This window comes from Carcharhinus amblyrhynchos, chromosome 2 (genome assembly GCF_965287045.1).
Source record: "Carcharhinus amblyrhynchos chromosome 2, sCarAmb.v2.hapA, whole genome shotgun sequence".
Taxonomy (NCBI): Eukaryota; Metazoa; Chordata; class Chondrichthyes; order Carcharhiniformes; family Carcharhinidae; genus Carcharhinus; species Carcharhinus amblyrhynchos.
In genome coordinates, this window is record NC_137325.1 from 55,551,803 (window position 1) to 55,566,882 (window position 15,080).

The 15,080-nt window shown below is 39.9% G+C and overlaps 1 protein-coding gene across 4 annotated transcripts in view; it reads left to right on the forward strand.

The window, feature by feature from the left end:
* The window catches only part of chn2 (chimerin 2), a 504,281-nt gene that overhangs the window by 319,710 nt on the left and 169,491 nt on the right, over nucleotides 1–15,080 (forward strand). Inside the window, exon 1 of one of the 4 annotated variants that reach the window (XM_080206012.1) lies at nucleotides 9,680–9,757. The exons of the other annotated variants lie outside the window; for them this stretch is intronic. Coding sequence (XP_080062138.1) covers nucleotides 9,721–9,757 — 37 coding nt within the window. The 5' untranslated portion in view covers nucleotides 9,680–9,720. Of the gene's footprint in view, nucleotides 1–9,679; nucleotides 9,758–15,080 lie in introns of those variants that run through there. 4 annotated transcript variants of the gene reach the window in all.

Below are 15,080 nucleotides of genomic sequence, written 5' to 3' on the forward strand. Positions count from 1 at the left end.
TTAATCGTTAAGTCTTATGAACTCCTAAGTCTTATGGCCTTATAGTCTAAAATGAAAAAAAATCCTTCAGCAACAATAGTGACCACCTGCCCTTGGGCTGCTTTGATTGCCAGGACATCTAGTGTAGGTTAGAAAAAGGGATTTCAGTAGATTGTTACAATCCCAGTTGGTGTTATAATTGGATAGCAGGTCTTAAAATGGAACCTTGGCTCAAAAGACTGTAACATTTCCTTTCCTTTTATAAGACATGGAGGAACAGAGTCATCCCCCCCCACCCCCAGATAGTTGTCATGTGAGAGTTTCCAAACTCCACTCTCAAAAATACACTTTAAAATCTTTGTTCGCAATAGTGCTTTCCATTAACAGTTTGCACTGCGAAATCCAGTCCACCTTTTTCAAATGACTCTTTTGAACAGAGCTTCAGCTCTACTTTTACCAGTGGATATAATCTAAGATTTACATCAACCCCTTTTGGATTCCTTTGCCTTTAAGGCTTTTACACAAACTCTGAGGTTCAATCACTGATTTTCACAATTATTTCAAAAATATCTCCAAACTGCAGTAATTTCTCACAAACATTAGCACCACTGCAGATGTCTTTATGGCCTCTCACAATCCGATACCTTTTCAACTCCTGTGACTTTACTGCACAGTAATCTGTTCTGGTTCTCAGTTTCCCCTGTTATGTTAACTCCACATTTTTTGGAAATATCACTTCATTTCTCTAGTTTTTCTAAGTAGCTGGACTTTAGGTTTCCAGCATTTGTTTTCTTGACCATTGCTCCATAGTATGTTTCTTCTTCTAGCAAGGCTGAGAGAGATGTTTCCTCTTTAGCATTCTAAAACCAGCTGCTTTTAGCAGAGCTATGTGCCTTCCTTCTCACTCCTTATCTCCAACTGAAATCACACTTACCCAAAGCTTCTCCACCCTACAAGACTACAAGCAACCATGCTGATCCATTCACTCTTCTCTCCACAGCCTTCTCCAAGCACAACAGAACTACAGCGAGAACCGAGAAACCACAAATTAAACCTACTCAAAAGTCCACCCATTTCCAATATCCACCAATACAAATGCCCCAAAACCACTTTTCTTTTCCTAACAAGACTCAATCAGATACATGCAGGGTGCACAGCATAGGCATGGGGAACTATGAGAGGTATGGAGGGAACATGATCAATAGGCTTGCCAATCAGCATAATTGAATTTTAATTATTTATTTGCATATGTCAAGGAAGCCAATGATTTTGGCAGCTGCCCAACTAGAGTATTATGGGAGATAGTTCCTTGGTAGCACAGATTATAAAGTACATTTGGGAAGATGGTGGGCTGGTGACCTGTTATATTTTATATGCCCATGAGGTAGGTAAAATCAAACCCATAGTATTCTGACTTGTACAATATTTTATGCTCAGCAAAGGTATTTGAAAAACAGCAATGTTCTTCAAGATTGTAAGTGACTTAATGTACCAGCATGTGTTTCCATTAATACTTGCAATTCCCCGTTTTGCCTTCTCCCTGCCCCATACTTATTATAGGAAGATTAGCTGGTAATGTGCAGCATATAAATTGCTGCATTTGTGTCTTTATTTACTTTATGATGTGGCAGAGCAAGCTTCCATCAATTTAGGGAGATAAATTACTTGTGGTATATCACCAAAGTACTGGGACTGTGAATTTAAAAACATAGAAACCAGATGCAGCAATAGGCCATTCGGCCCTTCGAGCCTGCTCCACCATTCATTTTGATCATGACTGATCATTGAATTCAATTTCCTGATCTCCATCACCCCATATCCCCTGATCCCTTTAGCCCCAAGCCCTATATCGAATTTCTTCTTGAAATCAGATAATGTTTTGACCTCAGTTACTTTCTGAGATAGTGAATTCCACACATTCATCACCCTCTGGGTGAAGAAACTTCTCCTCACCTCAGTTCTAAAAGGTTTACCCCTTATCCTCAAACTATGACCCCTAGTACTGGATTCCCCCACCATTGGGAACTTTCTGAACCTATCCTGTCTAACCCTGCTAGAATTTTACAAGTTTCTATGAGATCTTTATTTTAAGAACATAAGAACATAAGAACATAAGAAATAGGAGCAGGAGTAGGCCATCTGGCCCTTCGAGCCTGCCCCGCCATTCAATAAGATCATGGCTGATCTGTCGTGGCTCAGTTCCACTTTCCCGCCCTCTCCCCATAACCCTTAATCCCCTCTCTTATCAAAAACCCATCAACCCGCTTCTTAAAAATATTTAGCGAGGCAGCCTCCACCACTTCAACGGGCAGAGAATTCCAGAGATTCACCACCCTTTGAGTGAAGAAGTTCCTCCTCAACTCCGTTCTGAACCGCCCCCCCTTTATCTTGAGGCTGTGCCCCCTAGTCCTACTGTCTTTTTTGAGCGGGAAGAGTCTTTCCACCTCTATCCTATCCATCCCATTCATCATCTTATACGTCTCAATGAGATCTCCCCTCATTCTTCTAAACTCTAACGAGTACAAGCCTAGTTTATTCAGCCTCTCCTCATAGCTCAACCCCCTCAACTCCGGTATCAGCCTAGTAAACCTCCTCTGCACTCCCTCCAAGGCCAAAATATCCTTGCGCAGGTGCGGCGCCCAAAACTGCACACAGTACTCCAGCTGCGGCCTCACCAATGCCCTATACAGCTGCAGCAAGACCTCCCTACTTTTATATTCAATCCCCCTCGCTATGAAGGCCAGCATCCCATTCGCCTTCCTGACCACCTGCTGCACCTGCAGGCTGGGTTTTTGCAACTCATGCACAAGGACCCCTCTCTTTCTGTAAAGGCCTCATCTCGTATTAGCGGTGATCATTACCTTTCATGTTAGGCTTGCTAGTTTTGAGACATCTGGGAGAAACAGAAAATTGGCCTCAATGAGGCACAGCTTGTAATTGGCACATGTATTACTAATACATGTTGAACAACTGAATTGTATTTTCAAGTTGTAGTATGGATGCAGGGAAATTAGGATCAGGGGAATGATTATGAAACAAAAGATTGAAAGCATTAATGTATGACATGTGGCATAATTGTGAGTAATTATTTGTTGACACGTTAAGGGAAATGGAACTGGTTAAACAAAACCTGGAAGCAAAGACTCGTTTTAAATAACCAGTCATTGTAAACTTGTAGAAATTAGTAGCTACTAATACTTAGTGAAGTGTAACGGGCGTGACAGAGCTGTACAAGCAGATTAGGTGGAAAATTAGAATTGATCAAATCCAGAAGCACTGACATTTCTCAATTAATTATTCTGCTGAGATAGTAAAGACACAGTTAATTATTATCAGCCCATCATGAGATAGAGGTCATGCTGCCAGCAACATCAAGTAGAACATCATCAGCATATAAATGGATTTTTATCAGTGAAGGTGGAAGAAGATGAATGTTGAGAGGATTTGATAAGTGCATTGGTCCTGTGTTGATAGAGTGAAACCTGAATGGCACATAGTCAGATCCTTCTTCAGATTTGATACCATATATGATGCAGTGAACAAAGATTCTTCAAGCAGAAATGGCTATGAGTTAGGAATCCATATTTTATAGCCTACATTTGCTTAGTTCTTCTGCCTGCTTTTAGCTTTTTTGTTTTTTTAAAAAATTGATGCAAATAAATTAACTAAGAATGTTCTGATGAACTCTTGCTTCCCTCCACAGATGCTGCCTGACCTATTGACTATTTTGTTGTCTTTATTACTGCATTTGGATTAAACTTTTCTCATTTCTAGATGTGCTTTTTCTGTTCCTTTTCTTTTTATCTCAGAACAACAGAGTAATAATGCTGCAAAGGAGGCAATTTGGCTCATTGTTTCTGCACCGGGTCTCCAAACAAGAATCATGACTTAATGCCATTTCTCTGTCTTTTGCTGTTATCCCTGCTGATTGATTTTATTCAAATAATCATCTCATACTCTTTTGATTACCTCAATTGAATGCAAGGTAACACAGTACTTAGCACTGCTGCCTCACAGTGCCAGCTTGGATCACTGTCTGTTTGGAGTTTGCACATTCTCCCTGTGTCTGTGTGAGTTTCCTCCGGGTGCTCCAGGTCCTCCCACAGTCCAAAGATATGCAGGTTAGATGAATTGGCCATGCCAAATTCTCCTTCAGTGTGCTGGAATAGGTGCTGGAGTGTGGCAACTAGGGGATTTTCACAGCAACTTTATTGCAGCGCTTATGTAAGACTGCTTGTGACTAATAAATAAACTTTTTGAACCTGCATTTCCCACACTTCCAGGCAATTCAGCCCAGACCTGAACCACTCGTGAGAAGTTTTTTCACACATCACAGTCTCCTCTTTTGCAAATCGCTTTAAATCTGTGCCCTCTCATTCTTGATTCTTTTATGAGTGGGAACAATTTCTCACCATCAATTCCATGCAGCATCTTCATGATTTGTCGAACATATCTAAGAAGTCACCTCTTAGCCTCCTTCTATCCAAGAAGAACAGAACCAATCTCTCCAATCTATCTTCATAACTGAAGTTTTTCATCCCTGAAACCATTCTTTAAAACCTCTTTTGCATTCTCTCCAATGCATTCACATCCTTCTTTATAGCATGGCATGCAGAACTATACACAATGCTCCAGCTGAGTTCTAACTAGTGTCTTTTATAAATTTAGCATAACCTGTTTGCTCTTGTACATTATGCCCCTGTTAATAAAGCCCAGAACATTATATGCTTTATTAGCTGCCCTCTCCATCTAACCTGCCACCCTTAAAGACTTAAGCACATATACTCCAGGTTGCTTTGCCTTTGCATTCCATAATTTTACCCTTTGTTTTATATTGTCCCTCCATATTCTTTCTATCAAAATGCATCACCTCACACATCTCTGCATCTGTTTTGTAGCACTATATCAAATGTCTTCGAAAGTCCATGTGCACCACATCAACAGCATTATCCTCATTGACCCTCAAAGTCTCCAACTCTTATCTCCTCAAAAAACTTCGACAAGCTAAGTAAGCACAATTTCCCCTTTTTTGAAATCCACGCTGGCCTTTTCTAATCAACTTGCATTTTTCCATGTGACTACTAATTCTATCCTGAATAATTGATTCTAAAGTAGTTCAATGTGGACTCTTTGAAATTGGTCATTTTTAAAAACAAGCTAATGTGTTGCAAAGACAAGCACTGAAAATGACCTGGCTTGTTGATGGTGTTGTGGATGGTCTGGAGGGATGTCAGAAGTTGCAGTGGGATGTAGATAGGATGCAAGACTGGGCGGAGAAGTGGCAGATGGACTTCAACGCAGATAAATGTGTAGTGGTCCATTTTGGCAGGACCAATGGGATGAGGGAATACAATATCAAGGGTAGGAGCCTTAGCTGTGTTGAAGAGCAGAGGGATCTTGGGGTCCGGGTCCATAGGACTCTTAAATTGGTCTCGCAGGTGGAGGATGTGGTCAAGAAGGCGTATGGTGTACTGGCCTTCATTAATCGAGGGATTGAGTTTAGGAGTCGGGAGGTAATGCTGCAACTTTATAGGACCCTTGTCAGACCCCACTTGGAGTACTGTGTGCAGTTCTGGTCGCCTCACTATAGGAAGGACGTGGAAGCTTTTGAAAGGGTGCAGAGGAGATTTACAAGGATGTTGCCTGGATTGGGAGGCATGCCTTATGAAGATAGGTTGAGGGAGCTGGGACTCTTCTCCCTGGAGAGACGAAGGTTGAGAGGCGACCTGATAGAGGTTAATAAGATGTTGAGAGGAATAGATAGGGTGGATTCTCGGAGGCTATTTCCCAGGGCTGAAATGGTCGCTACGAGAGGACACAGATTTAAGGTGCAGGGAAGCAAGTACAGAGGAGATGTTAGGGGTAAGTTTTTCACTCAGAGGGTGGTGAGTGAATGGAATTGGCTGCCGTCGGTGGTGGTGGAGGCAAACTTGCAGGGGTCTTTTAAAAGACTTCTGGATGAGCATATGGGATCTAATGGGATTGGGGGTTATAGATAGGTCTACGGCTTAGTAGGTATACAAGTGATCGGCGCAACTAGTGAGCCGAAGGGCCTGTTTGTGCTGTAGTGTTCTATGTTCTATGTTTCAAGAACTTGCTCATGTCTAACAAAGACAAAAGGGAACATCCCAGATGAAAAGGCGTGAACTATACATTTCCTGAAACCATCGAGACATATGCATAATTGAATGATCATTGTAACTTTGCTAAACCAGAATATGCTAATCAACCCGAGACTGCTATGTTTCAAAGAGGAACCACCATTGTGAGGCATCATATGATAAGGCAGCCATGTTTGTCCCTTTTGTAATATTTAACATCTTGACTGCAGAAAGTAATGTACTGCTGCAGTAGTAGAAAGGGCTGTAACATTGATGCCTTAAGACTATAATATTACAAGGCCTCCAAGCCAGCTCCTTTTCAACATGGCAATGCAGCAAATTGACCTCATGGTAATGAGACGAGATACTATAAACAACTAATTTTATGACCTGTAGAAAGTCCATAACTTCGGGAAAATTCTGAAATGACTTTGGTATTTGACCTTGGCTGTTGAATTCACCTAAACTGCCGATCAGGAATGAAGATGTCTCTTCATCAGCCCTGCAATATGTGATTCCCAGAAGGGCAATCATATAAATTATGAATTATCCATTTTCTCATAACCTGTAAAAGTACACTATTCTCTTCAACTGTACTTTCCCTTGAGTAGGTTTGTGTGTGTGAATGTTATATGCGATATTTCTGGGTGAGTGTGTACATGGACAATCATCTTTAGTTGAACCTGCAAAAAGCTTGCTGATGGATTATTGACATACTCTGAGGTTAGAAAACGTACACGACTTCCTTCCAAAAGTTACTGACTGCAGACACTTGAGAAGGGAACAGGGATTTCAGCAGTTTTCTCTCACCCTGTATTAATAAACATTTAAACAATTCCGTTTCGTTTCTGGTCTCATGTAAAAGTGAAAACAAAGTGAGGTGCAAACGGGGTTGATTCGCATCTGTTGCATTATTGCTTTTTCTTTCTATTGAATTTTATGCTAATGGTATATTGTACATACTTTAAGTGGCTATTGTTGGTGGAAGGCATAATGTAGCCTTTCAAGTAAGACACCATTACTGTTATGTATAATAATGAGATGACAAACATAATTGGTTGATACCTTACGCACACATGTTACTTAAACACTGGTTTTTGATTGTTTTGGGCTCTTTTGGACAACTGCACTCAGATTGCAAACAAATGAGAATGCTAGACTTTAAGATGTTGAAACCATTTCCAAGAGATTTTGAATAAACTAAAATGCAAGCAAAGATTATGAGAACAAAATTGGTAGTTTTGTGCATGCTGGAAATGTAGAATACAAAGGATGGCACAGTGGCACAGTGGTTAGCATGGCTGCCTCACAGTACCAGGGACCCGGGTTCAATTCTGGCCTCACGTGACTGTGTGGAGTTTGCATGTTCTCCCTGAGTCAGTGTGGGTTTCCCCCGGGTACTCCAGTTGCACCCATGCTGCAAGTATATGCGGGTTTGGTTGATCGGCCATGCTAAATTGCCGCTTAGTGTCAGGGTGGTATGCAGGGTAAATACATGGAGTTATGGGGATAGGGCCTGAGTGGGATTGTTGTTGGTGCAGGCTCGATGGGCTGAATGGCCTCCTCTTGTAGGGATTGTAGGGATTTGAAATCAAACAGCAGCAGCGAGAGAGAACGGGCAAATATTTCTAGTGTAAGTAACTCTTCAGACAAGGCGGTGTTTTTTCAACGATAACCAACCTATTCGCACATTCTTTGCAGTTTTTATTCTTACCTCTGAATTGTCAACAATGTAATCAAATGTAAATTATATCTGACTTTCCGCTGCTATACTGGTCACATGAGACTAAGTAATATTGATGGAGGTAAACAGTCTACTTAGCAGACACTGAGAAGGAATTAAGGATTCATGGGCTGTGAATATCTCATCCGTGTTCATGCTTTTCTACTCAGTAAACACATTTATTCTGTTCTACAGTAGCTAATTAAAGTCATTCACTCACTAAATTCTAGTTTAGAAGGTATTTTGACTTTACTATATGGAATTCGTGTTTCTTAAACTTTTTCTCTCTGTTGACATTTTGCAGTGACGTCAATGTCTTGACTTTCTCTAGTAATAACAAAGCTGGTAATTATCAATCCAAGATAAAATATGGAGTACAATATATAACCCCTAAAGTTTAAGTAGGGAATAGTGAAAACACTGTTTTAAAAGCTGACAGATATGATGGGTTAAATGGCTTCCTTCTGTGTTGTACAACTCTATGATTTTTGGAGGAGTTGGATGGTATGACTCTTCAAAATTTCTTCTGGCTTCAATTGTCAGCCTTTCTCCTCCCTTTTCCCCAGCTTACATAGATTGCCCAGACTCTGATTGACAGTTGCAGGTTTCTCACTTGTGAAGTTTTCAAACTGTCACATTGCATTCCTATGCATCTTCATACAGATGTTTCATAGTCCTCAGCTAATTAGATGGTTCCAGGTTACTCCAGAATATGGAGATGCCTTAGTTTATCCCAATTTTCCATACAATCGTTTTTGGCTGCTATATAGCCAGTGTTTTTCTCTATTTTAAATCTGCTAAGACTACTTGTCATACTCGGTAATAATTTGACGAGATGATTGTGCAAAGTGCAGACAATTTTTAGTCTTAACATGTGAAACCCTGTGCAATTTTGGCTAAAGGGACAAGATCCTAGTTTTTAGATATGTGGCACCTCAGCATTTTCTCTAAGCGTCTTTGGATGTTTTACTGCATTAAAGGTGCAATATCAGTGTAAATTATTATGATCAGCAGTTGTTGTGTAACATAATTAAACTCATTATGTTTGTTAGAACTTGGAAATTCGGGCACTGATTTCTGCTACTGGATAATACATTGACTTCTTCTGCTTCTTTTCTGAGACTTAAAACTAGCTGTGCCTAAACTGTTTTAAGTAAAAATATTCATTTTCTGGTCCATCACAAAGAGTGAAATACATTATGACAGCTTTAACTGCTCACAAATACTTATCATTTCATTGGATGAAAGTACTGAGAGTCAAGAGAAAACCCAATATTGATGCAGTGGAGGTTTTTTTCTGATGTGTGTTAAACTTGATTGGGGAAAGGGTTCCCTGGTGTACTTGGTATAGCAAATTCATGAACACTTTTAGAAAGAATAAATGTTTGCTTCTGCTATATGTAAGGAGCTGAAAAATAAATTTATCGATTGCCCAGTGTTAGAACAGTAAACAGGAGCTTGTCTCTACATTTAACCTGCTAAAACTGCAAATAAAATTTAAAAACCAGTTTCATTCTTTATCTCTTTGTCTTTTATCAGAGCATACATCAGAAGAAAGTAAGTTCCTATTCTTTCTGCAGGTTATCATAAAATAACCTGCGTTTTTCCCACACATGGGATAGATCAGTTGCTTTGCTTAATTTACCTGTTCTGACTTTTGCTGTTTTTAATTTCCATCTTAAATCTGAAGGAGACTCCCACTAGACACTCACAGAAGTCACCTGATGTGAATTTCCTACTTCATAGCTCTAAACAGAGCTAAGGGGAGGTGCAAATTACTCTACCTATCCCACTGGAGTGAAAATCTCCCTAGCCATTTATGTTTTTCCTTACTTGTTGGAATAGTATTGCAATTTGCATAGAAGACAAATAAAAATTCTTATAAATGGAGGGTGAGAAATTCTCTTCCTTGACATAATGGACAGTTGTTGCTGGGGGCACAAATTATTGGAAGGTAAGAAAGGAATTACATACATTCCCTCATACAGCTACTCTCCTTCACGACTTTGTATTTTATAAATGTGTTTTCTTAAGTATTAGAATGTTTTGAAATTGCTTCAGCATGTATGATAGTATTCTGTCTTTAGTAATGAAACTGAAGATCGTTTTTAGAAGAGCTTATTGATGAGAGCTGATTTCATGGTGTTTTGAAGCGTCGTCTGTTATGAAGGAAGCATATATGCATGCTAAACAGGTAGTTTTAGTTAAGCTTCATAATTCTGAATGTCTGAAGCAGCTTTGCATCAGATACAGATGTAAGTATAGCTATAAATATAAGGATTAAATGAATTAATTTTTATTATATTTGAAGAACTGTTGCATTTGGTGCAGCAATAGGTATGCTGATTGCAAGAGTAAAGGAGTTAAATCAGCAATGCTGAGCCCTATGAAGCATAACAAGCAGCGATGCAGCATAAGAATTTGTCTCAGAGTATGTACGAGTGTTAGTGTGTTCATTTTTTTCATATATGGAACATAAATATTCTTTCCAATCCTTCCAGAGCCATGCCTCACTCTATCTCAGCCACTTACCTTTGCTTCTCTCCCACCTCTCCCATACTAGTTAGGTGCATTGACCTGAACAGGTGCCAGAGTGTAGCAAGTAGGGGAATTTCACAGTAACTTCATTGCAGAGTTAATGTAAGCCTTACTAGTGACTAATAAATGAACTTTATCCTTTTGTCCTCTAAATCTGCCATCTCATGGATTACTCCTCTACTTGCCATAATCTCTCATCCATGGTGACATAGTTGCTTTGCCTTTACTCTCTGTTGCCCATCACCCCTCTCACAACTGTTTAGGAAGCATTCCAAAAACTAATTTTACAATCAAACTTGATCATCTCTCAGAGATCCACCATGGGCTGTGTTGTGGGGTCTTTTCAGAGATTGAGTTTTTGTCAAAACTTCAACAAATACAAGATTTGCGAAGTCAGTATCCTGGTTAAAGACATATATTTATTTGACCAACAGTTGCTGGCAGAGATAGCATTGGGCAGTCCAACACCTCTCTGAAGAGAAGGCCCTGAGCATTCCCATACCACTCTGAATTTACAATACATCAGACAGGACAATTAAACAAATTTGCTTTTCCTGCCTTCCCATTAATTATGAACCAGTCTTCATTTGTACAAACCAATCATTGTTAACAGTTGTCATATATCTTAACCAATTACATTCCTTCCTCTGACATCGTGGGATTTCATTGGTCCGTAGAATCTGGATGGTTCTTTCCCCTGTCGTTTTGCAATCACTGACGCTTAGCTATAGAGTTCAAAAGTACTGTTCTCAACAACTCTCAATTATGTCAATGGTTGAGTTAGACAGTTGATATTCCCATGTCTGAGAAGCACTGTCTTATCAATACAAATTGAACAGCTCTATTCATACCATAGTTTTGGGAACCCATACTGTCCATAACTTATGCTGATAAAAATGTACACGTTCTGTGGTTTCATTGTACCAAAGTGTGTGGTTCACCTCACTCAGTCTTTATCTTATCATGCTCTGAAGCAGTCTGCCTTGGGCTAAAGTGTACAGATTACATAAAAATCCATTTTAAAATCCAAAATAGATATCTAAATCAGAAATACTCGTTCAAATCCTTACTTGTTTAAATATCTTACTGCGATTATACATGTCTTTGTGCAGACACTACCCCTGTTAGACTGTAAGTCTGATCTGGTGTCATTTCTTTAGGGCTAGTAGTTTTATCAGTGTCTTAAATACCTTTTTACTTGAAATTTCTGAAACAGATTGGACTCTTGTACTGGGGTTGGGACCCTGTCTTTGATAACCCTGTGCATCAGCCAGTGTCTGGCTCAATGTGATTTTTGACCGGCTGGCCAGTTAGTGGTTAGGGTACTTGCTAGTTCTCCATGTAAAGACAGAAAGTGGGCTTCAAAGGCTGGAAGCCAAATTATGACATGACGATTGCCTGATTGCCAATGTTGACAGAAGAGAACATTTCAAAGATGGAGGTGCTCTCTGAAGCACTTTAAATAAAGGTAAGACTTAAACTGTCTGCTACTGGGACACCATCCCTCTTGATCACCAGTATTGAACCACAGCTGGGAGTCCCACTATGGATTGGTTAAATACAGGCAGTATCTGCAACATGTCCTTGTTTGGCCTTTAAAGGCTTTAATTGGCTAGCCGATATTTTCGGGCAGGTATTCATCACCCTCCTTACCCCAGCCTCAAATTATCCACTTTGGAAATGATCCAGAGACAGGAATGTGTCACAAAAACAACATGCTGGTTGGTCTAGAAAATTGCAGGACCTCTAGTCCACTCAGCTGTTCAAAAAGTTGACTGCATATCCCAGCGTTGTTTTCTTTGGCCGTATTATCTATTCTTCATTCACCCACCTATCCCAGTAAAGTGCTGCTTCATTAACTGCATTATGTAAATGCTGCTTCTTGGTGGTGATGGTGATATTGTTGAACTCTATAAGCACTGGTAAATTATACAGATGCATCAGTTTGGTATCTGATGTCTGGACTGCATTCCAGAGTTAAGAACATAAGAACATAAGAAATAGGAGCTGGAGTAGGCCATCTAGCCCTTCGAGCCTGCCCCGCCATTCAGTAAGATCATGGCTGATCTGTCTTGGCTCAGTTCCACATTCCCGCCTTCTCCCCATAACCCTTAATCCCCTCTCTTATCAAAACCCCATCAACCCGCGTCTTAAAAATATTTAGCGAGGTAGCCTCCACCACTTCAACGGGCAGAGAATTCCAGAGATTCACCACCCTTTGAGTGAAGAAGTTCCTCCTCAACTCTGTTCTAAACCGCCCCCCCTTTATCTTGAGGCTGTGCCCCTTAGTCCTACTATCCTTTCTGAGCGGGAAGAGTCTCTCCACCTCTATCCTATCCATCCCATTCATCATCTTATATGTCTCAATGAGATCTCCCCTCATTCTTCTGAACTCTAACGAGTACAAGCCTAGTTTATTCAGCCTCTCCTCATAGCTCAACCCCTTCAACTCCGGCATCAGCCTAGTAAACCTCCTCTGCACTCCCTCCAAGGCCAAAATATCCTTGCGTAAGTACGGTGCCCAAAACTGCACACAGTACTCATTAAATTAAATTTTAATATAAAATCCCAATTGTCAATTTATGTATGGAATTACCATGTTTAACATTGGTACTATTGCAGTGTGATTAATGTTACACAGGAGTCAAATATTTTTGCACTTCTTCAGGCTGAAGGTAATGAATAGAGTGACGGTTATGTTATGTGGTTCATCGATAGTTATGTGGTTCATAGTGCAGACTGCTGTCTCTATGTAATATTGCTATGTATCTATAGTAATATTACTATTACCAGTACCGAATTAGTGCTGGACTGGTACCTGATGAGCCTATTATCTTGGTATCAGCTTATGTTTCAGACATGATCATTTTGGTTCTATCTTGTGTGCTAAATTGTTTTGTACCTTACACCAAACTTTAAGGGTGGATGGGGGCAGGAAGATGACTGTAATCACCCCAAAACATGGAGATGTGGATTGATGGTGGGGAGGGAGGTTGGAGAGCAAGATGGAGTTTAAGTTGGTATATTTGTGAAGCTTGACTCCAGCTTGCAGTTACAATGAGCATGCCTGCTTCCATTTTAACCCCGGTGGGTTTTGGGCATCTGGAGAAGCGGGTCTGTAATTATAATGTATAACTGCAGCTGGACCCTGACATTTTGATAGCAATTTAAATCTAATGCCATGTGACAGTAGGACTAGGGGGCACAGCCTCAAGATAAAGGGGGGGCGGTTTAGAACGGAGTTGAGGAGGAACTTCTTCACTCAAAGGGTGGTGAATCTCTGGAATTCTCTGCCCGTTGAAGTGGTGGAGGCTGCCTCGCTAAATATTTTTAAGACGCGGGTTGATGGGTTTTTGATAAGCGAGGGGATTAAGGGTTATGGGGAAAGGGCGAAAATGTGGAACTGAGCCACGACAGATCAGCCATGATCTTATTGAATGGCGGGGCAGGCTTGAAGGGCTGGATGGCCTACTCCTGCTCCTATTTCTTATGTTCTTATGTTCTTATGTAAGGATTTCACAGAGCTCAGGAAACCTGGATGCTAAAGGGAGAAGGCAGCAACTGAATTCAGCAGATAAAGTGTCTTTTAGGGTACAATATCTGGGCCAAGAAATTACTCCTGGTCCCTCAGGCAAATATGCTGCTTCATTGGCCTTCATCCCTCATTGACTATGAGATAGTTCCTCATGCCAAGTGATCAACACTTTGATTTGACATCTGGGCAGTATTGTGAAGATGAAAACCCATTATCATTTTAGCAACAAATGTTCAACAATTGAGAGAGCATTGGGTTATCCTGGATGGGCCAGATTTCAATTCTCATCTGCAAATATCTTGTAAAATGTGATATGGAAATAGTTCAGGGATCCACTCAGGTTGATTTATGGAAATTTGAATCTTACTGACGTGTACCTTTCATTATATATCAATCTATGGGAAATAACTCATCATGTTACACTGGGTTTAATTAAGCATGCATCCCTAGGCTTGCATGGAATGCACACTAAGGCCCTGTATTGAAAGGTAACTTCAAATGCGTACAAATATAGTTTGATTGCAAAGCAAGTAGAAACTACTTTGTCTCGGAAATCAATAAACAAAGGTAAACTGCTCTTGTTTTTGCAAAAATATATTTTATTCATAAAGAACATTACACAGATTTCAAAATGACCATCATAGTGCAATAAAATTCTGTTTTTTTACATAGATCATGTTGTGCTCTGAACTGCTTCATTACAATCAAAAGAACATTACAAACATTTAAAATTGTCATTACAAAAAGCACAATGGGATTTATGTTGACTGCATAAATCATGTGCTTGTTAGCACATGGAAATGGGCAGTTACCTTTTATTTTGCAGAAGTTCAGGAAATTTTAACATCAGGTTGATTTTTGCACCTTGTGTTTTTGTATATCTCAAATTTGAGAGTACAGGAGTTATACTTAGACCAGCAAGCAAACGCAATATTTTAAATTCTGTCGATGTTTGGCAGCCTGGTGCAATCAAGAGAGTGAATTATTTGTTCTGTACTAAATTTCAATTTTATAATTCAACTAGTAACACCAATTAATAAGGTTTATGATGTATTTGGCCCTCCTGAGTGACACAATACTGTTGTTCATCTTATTAGTTGTATTTCTTTAGCTAACTGGAATATTGCCGCTGATTACAGCAAAACTTCAATTTCTGGAAAACAAATAATTACATCAACAACATTGTTACTGTGATTTTGTCTGA